Source organism: Falco cherrug, chromosome 15, assembly GCF_023634085.1.
Source record: "Falco cherrug isolate bFalChe1 chromosome 15, bFalChe1.pri, whole genome shotgun sequence".
NCBI classification, from domain to species: Eukaryota; Metazoa; Chordata; class Aves; order Falconiformes; family Falconidae; genus Falco; species Falco cherrug.
In genome coordinates, this window is record NC_073711.1 from 15925082 (window position 1) to 15939141 (window position 14060).

At 39.6% G+C, this 14060-nt stretch overlaps 1 protein-coding gene across 1 annotated transcript; it reads left to right on the plus strand.

The window, feature by feature from the left end:
- Positions 1–743: 743 nt before the first annotated feature.
- On the plus strand, positions 744–13851 carry HTATSF1 (HIV-1 Tat specific factor 1). The gene is made up of 9 exons (XM_055727414.1): positions 744–1151; positions 4973–5177; positions 5501–5548; positions 6742–6896; positions 7661–7824; positions 9467–9566; positions 10082–10171; positions 10628–10765; positions 11151–13851. The coding sequence occupies exons 1-9, from the start codon at positions 984–986 to the stop codon at positions 11433–11435; spliced, it is 1353 nt and encodes a 450-aa protein (XP_055583389.1). The 5' UTR covers positions 744–983; the 3' UTR covers positions 11436–13851.
- The last annotated feature ends 209 nt before the right edge of the window (positions 13852–14060 follow it).

The following is a 14060-nucleotide window of genomic DNA, read 5'->3' on the forward strand; positions in this document are numbered from 1 at the left end:
TTTTTTGATATTTAGCAAGCCATTTTCATCTCACCTACCTCTTCTTGGTTTCATTTTTGCCTCTGGTAGGGTGTGGATACAGACTTTCAGTGGCAGTGGCAGATGGCAGCCAGCTAACTGCACAGCGCAACTGACAGCAGCAACTTGACCATTCAGTGCTGCCCAAGGCACAGCAGGGGGGAAATACTTTCAGTGCTTCATGGCCCTTAGCAGGCTTTTATTTTATCATAGCAGTGGACTTGGCAGTGCTAGCTTAATGGTTGGACTCGATGATCTTTAAGGTCTTTTCCAACTTAAAAGATTCCATGTAACTAAAACCAGCCTCCACGCAAGGCCTCTCCGGGCTCGGCTCCCTGCCCACAGCAGGCCGAGACGGATCTCCCAGCCTCAGGGCCAGCCGCGCTCACGCCAAGGCCCTGCCTGCGGTGAGACAGACTGCAGGCTGAGGAAAAGGCGTTAGGCCGGAGCCAGCAGCGCCCTCCCCTGCGCGGCCCAGCCTGCCGCCACCGCCCTCGCGCTGCGCCATCACTGCAGGCCGCGGCCCGCCCAGAGGCGGGAAAGCACACCCCGCCCCCTACCGCGCGCCCCCAGGCGGCCGGCCCGCTCCAGGAAGAGCCCCCTGCCTCCCTCCCTCTCTCCCTCCCATTGGCTGTGTCTCTCTCACGTGATCAGTCAGCCCGCCGCTCAGTGGCTGAAGCGTGGGTTAGGGGCGGGAGGGCGGAAAAAAACCCGTACGCGGGTGGGGGGCTGCTTCCGCTCCTGCGCGCGGCGGGGCTCTGGGGCGGTCACCGGCCGCGTGAGGCGTAGGGGGTCTGCGCGCTCCCGCCGCTCCCGGCTGCGAGTGCCCGCGCTCCACGGCCCCGCCACCGAGAGGGGCGGGGCGAGCGGGCGCCTCAGGCGGCGGTGCCGGTGCCGGTGCCTAGGCCCGGTGCGGGCGTCTCCGCCAGCCCAGCCCCCCGCCGAGGCCCGCCGACCGGGCCAGGATGAGTGGCGAGGACGGGAACGAGGAGTTCTACCGGCAGCTGCAGCTCCAGCAGCAGTACGAGGCCGAGCCCGGCGGCGAGGGCGAGGCCGACCCCTTCACCTACGTGGACCCGGCCGATGGGGCCGCCTACGAGTGGGACCGGGAGAAGAAGGCCTGGTTCCCCAAGGTGGGTGCGGGGGGAGCTCCCTGAGGGCTGCCGGGCCGGGCCCACCGCGGCCCCCTCCCCTCCTGGCGCTGTGAGGAGCGGCCTGGCCCGGCTGCGGCCCCCGCGGGGTCCGGCGTGGCGCTTGCCTGGCCCGCAGGCCGCCGTGGGGCAGCCCTTCCCCTGGCGTGCCCAGGTTTCCTCGGGGAACGGTGAGAGCGAGGAACTGTTGATGCTGGGCCTCCTCACCGCGGAGGTGCCTCACCTGTCTGCACCCAGCCACACGGGCGTCGGCTGCGAAGGCTCTGAAACACTCGTTATGTGCAGGCAGACCCACGGCAGCTGGCGTTGTCTCCATCTGTCTGTAACCTTACCGGCTGCTTTCTGCTCTTTTGTTATGACGAGCTGCAGGTTGGCTCTTCTCCTTGGCTGTGAATCTGTAGAATTGCTCGGGCCTGGCATGAAGTCACAGTTATATTTATGGATCAAAACGGATCGGTACTGCCTTTGACAAGCTTAGGTTTCTTTATCACAGTAACTATGGTGATCTCTGTCTTTCTGTTGGCAGGAAAGAAGTGACCTAGTCTGTTAAAGAGGTCTAGGTGAAAATGGAGTAGTATATCCCTCTTTTATTACTATTTGGAAACAATGCATGTGTAAAAGATGCCTTATTCCCTCTCCTTGGGTCTTGGAAATGCACTTGAAAATTAAGTGTATTTGGTTTAGAGGCATTCCACAGAATGGAAACATGTTGCAGTTTTTCATCTTGGTTTTGGTTTTTTTTTTTTAAATTAAATATTGTATGTATAGAAAATGAACTTACTCTAACAACGTGGCTCTTCAAAGTGAGAGGGAGCACAGATTTAATGTGTTGAGCCAATTACTGATCTGCAAGTGAAACAGTAGTTTTGTTACTGCATAACAATCAATGAGGGCAATTACTTAATTTAGAAGCATTAAGACGTTTGTTTATACTTGATAAACATAATATACCAGTTCTTATTTGTGGCTCTGAATTCATTGCAATTCAGAGAATCTGAGTGAGAGTGAACCCCGTAGTGCCAAGTTTATATGTCTGTAAACCTAGTAAGGTGTCCATGTAGCAGGTGGCTTACGGAGGGGTAAAAATATGTGAAAAATCCAGACTCAGAAAATGGAGCAGTGGATAACCGAGTATCCCTGGCTCCCTGCGGAGTGCTATATCCAAGTAAACATAGTAAAAGGGTCCTTCCTTCCCGTTGCTCTGTTTCTTCCCCTTTTGCTCACCTCTTTTAAAAATTTGTCTCCTCAGGACATTAGTTTTTTCTAAATGCCTTTCTTCCCTCAAATTTGTGTCTTGGAGAGGAGATAACGTTAAGGGTTGGACAGATTATATAGGAACAGCAAAGTTCTTTAGTAAAAATGATGTATAGTAGAAGTTGGTAAAGAATTATTGTGAAGCACTATGTGTCGTAGATAGGACATTGAGCTAGATACCATATTTCAGGTTTCTTCATTTTGCTGATGATTATTCAACAGAATGTTTTATCTAAATAGTTTTTAAGAGACCGCAGCAGCCAGAAGTTGTAGTTCTTTCTCTACTCCATGAGCAGTAATAAAATTTCTTATTAGTGTTCTTTGACAAAAGATTAAAATACTCTGACTGGTCTTGAGTGATCACAATCTACAGACTAGTATTACACTGCTACTCTACTTCAGGAATTGGGCATCTGCTGAACTTCTAAAGCACATTTCAAAGAAGTGCAAAAAGTTAATGATACTAACTGTTGATATTTTCCGGAAAAAAATGGAGGCGAATTTTTAATAAAAGCGATTGCAACTTTCTGTAATTATTTCATAATTTTTCTTTCAATGGTACTGTCTTGATGGATACAAGGGTGTTTTTATCATCCTTCACAGACATAGCACAGAATTGCATGTTGAATTCATCTGCCGTCATCACTTGCTATGAAAAAACAGATGGATGTCTTCTTTAAGTGTAGGGTATCTGTTCTTCATTTGGTTGATCTATTCCTTTCCATTTCGGTGTGGCCAGTAGTTATTTGCATGCTAGCATGTCCTGTAGTATTGTATTTCTTTTTCGATAAGCTTAATTGCTCCAGACTGTACAACTGTGTGGGTATGGAGATAGACCTGATCTCTTTCTGTGATGTTCTCCACCACAACTGGATTGGAGCCCCAAGAAAGAAATTCTGTGACTGTTTTCTGTGCAGACATGGTACCACATTAAGTTCCAACAAAAGCCTTTATACTTGTATGAATTCCTTTATGCTTCCAAAAATGCATTTTATGTTGAAGTAGTTGTAATGGTATATATGGTAGGATGATAGCGTATTACGGGGGGAAAAAAAGACTGGCAAAATTTGAAAGTCTGTGTTAGGTAAATTGCTAAGAATAAATTTAGCTTTACATGAGAAGGTGGTTCCCCATGAAGCTGAAAAATAATACTGCTGCAGGAAGGTGGCTAGTTGCTGCAGGTTTAATCAGTAATTTATCAGTAGGTTCTCTGATGAAAATGAGTAATACTGTTCACAGGAAAGTTTAGAAGCATGTTAATTCTCTGGATTTCATCAACTGTGAAGCCAAGGATTTGCTAAGATTGCTAGTGTCAAATATAATGAACCTGATTAGAACACAGAGTCTTCTTTTCTTCACTAAAGATGGTTGTACTCTTCCTTTCTCTTGGCGTTGTGTCGTGTCTATAGGAGCAGCCACTTACATTTCTGATTGAGGTGTGTTGCAGATCTTCTTTAGTGTAGGAGCTATTTCATGCTAGACTTTTAAGTTAGATGAGGCTCCATGGCATCTTGCGTTATTCACAACAAGCCTGTGCATTCTGCATTTTTGATTTGTCATAATAAAAGCTTAGAGTTGAAATATCAAGCTTCAAATCACTATGGAAGATAAAAGATTACGTTATCATTGACACTTAGTACTGTCCATTGTGCTGTTCTCTTACAATAGCTTAATGATACTAAGTTTTGTTCTCTTTTGAACATGGATGAAGCAAGTGCAGCACAGGTAAGTGTCAGGTAAATTTTCAAAGGTTAAGGCTCAGCTTTGGGAATAAATCATTTCAGAGTGTGTAACTTCAGAAAATACTTTGTAGTGCAGTGATGCTAGCAAAAGCAGCTATGATTTATTATCTCATTGCATGTTATGGCTGATGGCTGGTATTAAAACTTACCTGGCTAGAAATGCTGGGTGTAATTTGTAGGGATTTTTTGGTCTCTAAAAGGTAGACGTTAGCCAATCTTACATTTTATCCAGATATTGTCTCGCTGTAGAAAAGAGCAAGCTAATTATTTATGTATTAATAGGGTATAGGGTGTACAGCCTTATAAACAGTGTGTCAAGCTACCTCTCCATCTAAGTGCAATATTTCTTGTCTATAAGTGCAAATGTGTCACCTCTGAAAATGTTTCTATGAAAAGGCAGATGCCTACAAATATCAGTCGTTCATAATCTGTGAAGAAGTCGTTGGCTTACTGTCAGTGTCACTTTATCTCTTCAACATGGTCAGGAGCCCTTGGTTTCTGTCCTTCAGGCAATACCAATTTGTCTGGAAGGCAGAAAACATTGCTTGAAAACAGGCAGAAGTGAAACGTTTGTTTAAAACTTCGTGTGCTGTATGGGGTTAGTGTGTTAGTCTAGTTCAGATAATGCCTGAACTGATTGTTCTTGTATGTATGGCTTTAGAGATGATTAAAAGACAGTTTTAAAATACTGTTATTTTCTGTGTTGCCAGATTAGAAAATGACCATCATCTATCTAAATTAAATTTAAAACACTTACAAACCTGAATTCTTCAAAATTTTGGATTATTTTTCCTAATTTCTTTTCAGATAACAGAAGATTTCCTGGCAACATACCATGCCAACTATGGCTTCCATGCAGATGATAAAGACAGTTCTTCTGCTTCTGGCACAGCAACTGAAAGTAAGCAACCAGTAAGTTCTAAGACATCAGGAACACAACCATCAGCAAATGAGAAAGGACCACAACAAACAGATCCAAAACAAAAACCAGAAAAACGAAAGCTTGAGCCAGGTAGGTACCAAACGGTTTTGCTCTGTGTAAGCTGTAACCTGTGTAGTACTGAGTGGTAACTGGCGATTGTTCAGTGTTACACACAGTGAAGATACGGGTGGTTCTGAAAACTTCCAGAATGGTTTAAAAATTGTATGGTAGTTCACAGCTATTCTCCTAAGTCTGTGTACATGGTGGGGAAAAAAGGCAAATGTAAGGCATGTTAAGAGCTTTTCCTGTGAGCAAGCAAAAATTCTTAGAAATCTGATGGAATGCGAACATTAGTGTATGCTCCCATGTTTAATATATTGGCGTAACTGAGTATTAAATCTTTTTTTTTTTAGGATGGTTTCATGTTGAAGAAGACAGAAACACAAATGTTTATGTGACTGGTAAGTAATAGCGTTTATCTATTTTGAGCTAAATATGGTAAAAAGAGACTCATATAGGTCTCACTGAGTTCTCGTATTATCTTTCAGTCTGTCACTTGCAAGCTACTTAATGTTATGTTCCTGACGGCTTAATGTCTTTGTGACCTTTAAATTGCCCATATGGGGAAATAATATAAGGGACGTATTCCATGCTTTTATCTTTTAAATGTGATATTCTGTGAGCTGTGTCAGCCAAGTCACTAATACTAGTTTTTTTAAGTAAGCTACAGCCAAGAAAATCAATTTCTGCAAGCTCCTAAGGAATTGGGTAATGAGAACAAGTTTGTAAGTTAGTGCATTGACTATACGCATCACTTAATATTTTAATCTTTATTTGATTTAATAAATACATCATTATTAGATAAGAAGGAGGAAACAATAAGTACAAGAAAATGCTGGGAACAGAATGGGCAGGTAACAGGGAAGCTTAAATGAAACTATCTGTGCATTTGTTATGGTATTTCTCTACCTGGTTTGGATGCTGAGGTGCTATGTTTAGGTGCATGCACAAAGGTACATTTGGTGGTTCTGAGCATTCACAGAAATGTGCACACTTGAGTTCTCAAAAATCTTCATTCAGGACAAACTAGCATGGAACATTCACATGATTTTCTTCTCAGTTTTGTTTCTTTTTCTTGTTCTCAATTCAAAGGTGAGACTTTAAAAACTCCATACATCATCATTGGCTTGTTTGGTCGAATTTGTGCATGGAGAAAATAGTTGTTCATAAGTTGGGTTTTCTTGGTTTGTTTTTTTGGGGGGGGGTTTGTGCCTCAAATTCCTGGAGGTTGACTGGAACTTGAAACTTGGGCAGGATAGTTATATTTGCATGGGCCTTGTCAGTATCATGCCAGTGCAGTGTCAGTATCATGTATAGCTCTAAAGCTCTAGGTCTGCCTATTAGGGAGCACAAAGATGTTGCTATGTGTTACACCTATTAAAAAATAAAAGGATTGGCAAATTATTAGTATGATGTAATGTTTAAAAGGTAATATAAAAAATACTGGTCCCAAGGGCAGTGCTTCCTTACAGTGTATGTAAAATTTTGTTCTTAATTTTGATATTTCATTTAAAGAAACACTGGGGGTCTTTTTTTCTAATGCAATTTTTAAAAGAATTGAACATACTCAAGCTTTCTGTTTTAATTTTTGCAGGTTTACCTCCAGACATTACAAAAGATGAGTTTGTACAAGTCATGTCAAAATGTGGTATCATTATGCGAGATCCTCAGACAGAAGAACACAAAATCAAATTGTACAAAGATAAAGAAGGAAATCTTAAAGGAGATGGCCTCTGTTGCTATCTAAAGGTCAGCGATGCACTGAAATGCAGCTTTCCTTCCCATTGCAGATACTTGTGGCCACTGTTTCTGAATCATAGAAGATTCTTGAAATACCTGAAGTATAACTTAAGAGTTTAGGTGTCTGTTTTAAAGTTTTATTCCAGAAATACCCAGTTATCTGCTTGTGCACCTTGTTTGTTTCCTCCTATCCATGCCTACCTTCCCCCTGAAAATGTCCGTAATACCTGCTGAACATGTGTCTGCATGCTCCTGCCTGGGGTGCTGGTGGTTACGGCATGAAAAGGGTGACCTCTTTGCCTTTTAGTTCTAAAATATGCCACTGTGTGGCCAAGAATACAAAATAATGAGATGGGAAGGAACATACTGTAGTCCTGTACTTACTGCTTTTAGCTGAGAACTGGTTAGGTTCAGGACTGTTCTTGCATTCTGTATTAAACTATAAAATTTTAGGCTGCAGTAATATTTCCTTCATGTCTTTTAAATTCTTCAGCTTGCTTGACCATTGCACGTGGGTTTCTTTGAAATACTTGAATGAAATGTATGCAGCTGCTTTCGGGAGCATTCATCTGCTATAGCAGTGGTGAAGAAATACAGGGGTTTGGTAAAAAAAGCAGTGCCAGCTGTGTGTCAAGAGACTTGGAAGAGATGGCATTATGGTTTTCGGTGACAGAGAATTGATTCTTAGCAGAATATTCTTTATGAAATTTTATTGGAATAATTTGACTGTGCCATGTATTTTAAAGCTTGTCCTCTGTTTTATCTTCAATTAGAGAGAATCAGTTCAACTTGCATTGAGACTTCTGGATGAGGCAGAAATTAGAGGCTATAAATTGCATGTTGAAGTTGCAAAGTTTCAACTGAAGGGGGAGTATGATGCAAGCAAAAAGAAGAAGAAATGTAAAGACTACAAGAAGAAGTTGTCCCAACAGCAGAAGTTTGTATTTTTTATTTCAGTTAAATATTGCTTGAATTCTAAGTGCTGTTAGTGAAGCGCTGCTTTCTTTCAAATGCAATGCTAAGAGTTATGCAAAAGTTGAATTTTTATCTGACAGTGAAATAGCTCTTAACATACATTTGGAGGGAAGAAACTTCTAAATTAAATGTTGGCATAATGAACTTCTTTATGATTGACACATTAAAATAATACATAGGGAACCCAGATCCTTTCAGATGTAGAAGAAAGTATTACAACGCTGGGGAAATAAAAGACTTTTTCTCAGTGTGTGAGACCGCAAGTCCTGTCACGATATCTAGACTTAATTTTATAAGGTAATAACACTCTGGCTGTCCACGTATTGTTTCTACTGTACTAGTTGCAAAGGGCAAGAGATGTTAGCTGCCATAGGAGCAAATACTGAAGTATCTCTGTAGATTCCCCGAGACATCTCTCTCTGGTATGAAATACACTGTTTTTTCAATTGTACCTAGATTCATTGTTTTTGTCATTTAAAAATTTTTTTTCTGCCTTTTGGAACCAAGATGATGAGGACTAAAGAAGAAAGAAGTTTGAGTATATAGGACTCCCCAATATCTCAATGAAAGCAGCATTCCACTAAACATTTTTAATAGTGATGCAGAAGCATTTTGCCAAATTAAAAGGGAGCAAAGGCTACTTTGTATCTTAATTAAAAATAAAAGTAGCTTGAAGTGTACCTGCCCTGAAGGTACATTGCAGTGCCTGCTGTAAGAAGTCTCCAGTGTGGAGAGAGACGTATGAAAATAGTGAAATTGCATTTGACAGTGATTTGTGTGAATAAACTCACTTCAGCTGGTGTTCCTTTTGAGTGGAAGAGCATAATTTACTTGCAAAACTACCTTCATTGGAAATCCAAGTTTTCTTCAGCTAAAGTAGCAGGTACAGGAAGGAACTTAAGATTCCACTTCTCCCCTCCTCCCCCACAATATAAGATTGTGAGATTTTAAAGTGTAAGTGAATGTGTCCTTTTTTTTTTTTTTTTTTTGTAATAGGATATGAAGTAGGCATTTCTACGAGAAGTAACATTTTTCGTGAGAAGGCAAAGTCATAGAACAGATGCCCTGGGTTACATTGCTAGTTTGTGGCAGTGGCTGTGTACACTGTGGAACAAAATACATCTTGCAGCAATGCCTGCGTAAGACTGAAGGTGTTCTTGCATGTTTGTTTGAATAAAAGCAGTTAAATTTTACCAAGGGGAATAGTGGATCCCTTTTTTTACAAAGTAAATTAGGAAAAAATGGTAAAATACCAATAGTTTCATTATACTTGGCATCAGCTGGTTCCTGTATCTGAGCTGATATTAGGAAGGAATTGAAGATTTTTTTTTTTAATGTTTTTAAGGAAATACTTTGATTTTTAAAATAATTTGTATTCCCTCTACGAGCATTTAAGTACCTGAAAACCTCAACTGCTTTGTAGAAGTGATAAAACTGGGTGTTTATTGCATTTTGTAAAAGAATAATGTAACTCTGTGTCAAAACAAATGTTTTAGTTGATGTATTGCAAGAAATGTCAAATTAATCATTTTTTTTCAACAAATACTTGTAGAAACTGAAGAGAGCCGCAACAATATCTTCTTACTGTTGCTTCATTTCATTAGACAGCTGGATTGGAGGCCTGAGAAGAAAGATGGCACAACTCGAATGCGACATGAACGCATTGTCATTATCAGGAATATGTTTCACCCAAAGGACTTTGAGGTAGGAAGATGCACTTTGCTACTCTAGATTGTGCTGTTACAGTTAATGTTGTCTGAACTCTGCTATAAGAATTTTAGCAAAATTCTAAGCAGATGAGAACAAAATTAAACTTACCGTTCAGGCAGGGTTTTTTTTCTGTACCAAGCATCTGCTTAAAATTCATTTCTCTATCTCCAAAAAGCAAGAAAAAGATGTTGGTAAGAATGTATTTTTTGAATCTGCCTTTTTTTCTGTGTGCGTCCTGAAAGTATTAATTTTGGGGCTGGAAAGAGGAGTAAACAGTAACTATGTTAGAATGGAGAAACCAGCACAAAATAGCCTGATCAGTAAGTACCATTTATTAAATTCAGGTAAGGGCTGTCTGCCAGCTCCTGAGTGGTTTTGAAAATGCAGTGTGACAACACTTAATTCATCAACTTCTAATAGATTAGCAGATGCACTCCATTGGTGATTGAGCAAAAATAAAGCTGAGAGAAGTGCTTTTGTTTAATTTAACCTGTGTGCTTGCATTGCAGGAGGATCCGTTAGTGCTAAATGAGATCAGAGAAGATCTGCGGACAGAGTGTGAAAAGTTTGGTCAAGTAAAGAAGGTTCTCATATTTGATGTAGGTATTTTTTACATGTTGTGTTGGCAGAATCGATGTAATATGTAAATGTGCAAAACATTTTTAATTCTTTAAATAAGAGTGGAGCACTTATTTGGGTTTATGTGTTTATTTCATGGAAACGCAACGTAATTTTTCAGTATTTTAAAATCAAACGTTTTTGAAATGAATTTCTAAGCACCTATTTCAGCCTGTGTGAAGGCAAACTATGTAAAAATACATTTATCTGTAGCTAAACTAGCTGAAACATTTGTTTTCTGTGTTCAAAAAGTGTGTTCTGTGTACCAATAGAATAAAATCTGTAAACTTGCCATTTGAATTTTTCAAACATGATCACGTATGATTGGAGAGGAGCTATATCCTGACCGATCTTGTACACAGTCTAAAAGATGTTGGACTAAAAGCCAGGTTAATGGTTGCACTTGGTGATTCTATGAAAGTTGTGTCTCCTTACAGCGACACCCTGATGGCGTGGCTTCTGTGTCATTTAAAGAAGCAACAGAAGCAGATCTGTGCAAGCTAACTCTAAATGGAAGGTGGTTTGGTGGCCGTCAGCTCAGTGCTGAAACATGGGATGGTGTAACAGATTATCAGGTAACCTTTCATGCTCTTATTTCATCAAATATTTCCTCCAGTTAAAACAGATTTAAGAAGTGCTTGGTGTTCCCATCCCCTTTCCCTGCCCACCCCTGCCCTATGTTGCTTCCTCTCAGAAACTTCTAGGATGTTTCCAAAATATCATCCTTAATTAATCAATTTAGCAAATATTTAAAGGACCCATTTGATGTTAAAAATAATGTGTTGGAGATGCCAGCTTACAGGATTAGCCACTGGATGTACAGATCATTAGTGCTCAGTCAACAGGGCCTACTGAAGTCTTGAGATATTGCTGCAATATAAATGTATAACTTTATCTGTGTAAATATTCATTTTTACAAGTATAACTTCTTAATGATGTGTATAAACGTATCTTGACTAGGTGGAGGAGACTGCAAGAGAAAGGGAAGAAAGGCTCAAGGTGTGGGGATCATTTTTAGAGGATCCTGATGCAAAGGAGCAACAAACTACGGCTGATTCAGATTCTGCAACAAGTAGTGTTAAACTGCCTGAAGGCAGACAACCTTCAAAAGTTAATGACACATCTAAGGAGGATGTAAATGATGAAGCCCATAAGAGGGAGAATAATGGTGAGGGCATTAATGAAGATGGTGCTCCATCTACAGACAGCAGCCTTGCAGGCAGTGATGTTGAAGCAGATACATAACATCTTTAATGCTTTATGAAAGCATGGGTTTTAGGGTGATGTTTGAGTTTATCCCTTTCTTCAGGGTGACTGCAGACAATATTCATAGGAACATATGCATATTAGAATGTCATCAACTGTGTGCTTTGAAGTTTTCATTAAAAGCAGTATTTAATGAGGTTCTAAAAGTTTGTATTAATTGGCTGTTCAGGTAAAGTAACTCAAGTTGCCAAGAATGCAGTGAAACTCGTCAGGCTTCTTTTGTTCTAACTATGCGTGTTAGTGTTACATTATGTAAGTGTGAAATATGTTATAACCCTTAAGTTTTTGTAACTATATGTAACTTAAGTAATGCAAAGCTATTACAAAACTTGTGGATTTTACTGTTAATTTTCCTGTATGCCTTGGAACTTGGTATCTCATCCTTAAAAATGATTCTTGTCCTGAGTACTTTGGATCATTTTATGGAACAGATGCTGTGATACGTTATAGGGTGAATGCATTGGATATGTTGCTATGCATTAAGTAGCAAATGGTAAGAGTAGTATGCAAACTTAAGGGAGGTGGAATACAAACGGCATTGACGTAGCCAACATAAAGCAAGCTGAGTGAAGATAGACTATTAAATCACATCACTTAGTAAATTATTTTTTTTTCCCCTGTTTAGATCTTCTGTTGGGGCTGGAATTATGTCAAGGAGACTAGAAATGCATGAGCACACACATTCTAGGCCATAGTGAAATAAGACTGATCTTAAACTCTCATGGTCTGTATGCAGTAGGTATGCAGAATAGGCTTTTGATTGATGTGTTTACTTTGTTTAGTTTTTGCTTTAATATTAAAGGGTTTTGTTAACTTTGTTAGAGTAAGTGTGAGTTCACTTCAACACTTTTAGCTTAGCCTTACAGGCTCTTCAAAGTGGGGAAAATCTCCCATGTTTCATAAAATTTAAAGGCTTTTGGCAACTTGAACTACAGTTTGTTGTGCAAAAGTTAGAATACTTGAAAATATGCTTTCAAATAATATTCCTTTATATGGAAAAAGCAGATACTAGCCCTCTTAGAAATACTTCCAAAAGCAAGGGTTTAAAAAGACATTCTAACTTTAGATAACTTAATAAGTGGCAGGCTTTCAAAAATAACTGGGGGAGTCATTTTGGGCACAGTCATTCTTAATTTAGAATCCGATTCTATTGATACCTAAGGATAGGAGAATATGGATATAGGCACTAAACCATTAATATATTGGTGCTAAATTCATAGCATGCTGTTCATATGGATGGTTACTAGTGCTGATTTGTAAGGAGGATCTTTCGATTTTTTTTAATTCATACTGGATTGTAAGACCATAGATGATAGTTCTTATATTTCCATCATGAAATATTCAGAATATACTGAAAATTGGTGTATTCAAACTTTGTGCTCTGAGATTACCATCTATATTTTTTCCAGAAATCTGTATGGTACTCTTAAGTATGGCTTGGTTTTGTTGTGTTTTGGTTTTCATGTGTAATTGATATGTGTGGGCAGCTATGCCAACCAGAGCATCTAAGTTAACACTTGGCACATGGTTATAAATGGTATATTTTTGTGACAAAATATCTGGTCTTACAAGAGAGATGATATTTGAATTCAGGATTTAGAATTCTGGGGGCTCATTATAAGCTGGAATGACAGATTTCCACTTTTGAGTGGCATTATAAAGAAGACCTGTAACTCTTGCCAGCTAAGAAAGACCATTTTCTCATTTTTATGAGTGTGTGAATTGTACGTTTCAGCGAAACAGGTGTTTGAACAATTTGGGGAATCTGAAATACTGCCTGGTTTGTGGCTGCATGTAGTGGCATATTCAGATTACATCTCTGAGTTGTGTTGGTTCTGCCTCAGTTATTTTTACTGGTAATAAGCACCACAGACCTTTGAGGGCTGGAATTTTTTGCATATGGAGAGTGTAATGTAGTGTGGAGGTTATTGCTTTCAGTGCTCCTTTTTTTTCTTCCAGCTTCTAGACTCCAGGCGTTAGATCTGTTAGACTATAGCGTTAACTTTTTTTTTGAGAGCCTAGTCATGTAACACTCTACACAGTTAAATCACATGTTTTACAGTGGAATTGCAGCTGATACAGGGAAACTTAAAAGTATGTAAAGAATTGTACAGTTCTATGAACCCTTATGGTATCAGATATAAAAAAATAAGGTTAGTGTTAGTGTTTGAAAAGACTTTGAAAAATAATCATTATATGTGCAGTAACCTTCCTCTCTCCGATTGGTGTACAAATTTGATTGGCTTGCTTCAAAAGTCAAACATGATGTTAAGTCTTTTCACCTTTTCCTCTAAACAGTGAAGTCAAGCACCGACATATATTGAGACCAAATGCATTACTGGCTTTTCTATTAACTAGGATTCTTAAGGAAATAAAAGCTGTTTTTTCATGCAAACATGTTGTTCTGAAGTGCGGCATTACACTCAGACTGGTTTTTCCTTTTGTCTACCTCTGTTACTCCCCAGTAAAATGTAAAAATATATTTTTATAAACTATTGAGTTATTGAGGCATTTAGTAGTCTGTGGAGAGGTTAATGCAGCTGTGACTTTCCTTTCAGCGGATTTTCAGTGAGACTGAATTCTTTTGATTTTTTTCATTTTTTT

Coding starts and splice junctions, on each gene's coding strand:
- HTATSF1 (XM_055727414.1), top strand. CDS start 984: ATGAGTGGCGAGGACGGGAACGAGGAGTTCTACCGGCAGCTGCAGCTC. Junction 7,825..9,466: donor AAGTTGTCCCAACAGCAGAA/GTTTGTATTTTT, acceptor TCATTTCATTAG/ACAGCTGGATTGGAGGCCTG. Junction 9,567..10,081: donor TTCACCCAAAGGACTTTGAG/GTAGGAAGATGC, acceptor CTTGCATTGCAG/GAGGATCCGTTAGTGCTAAA.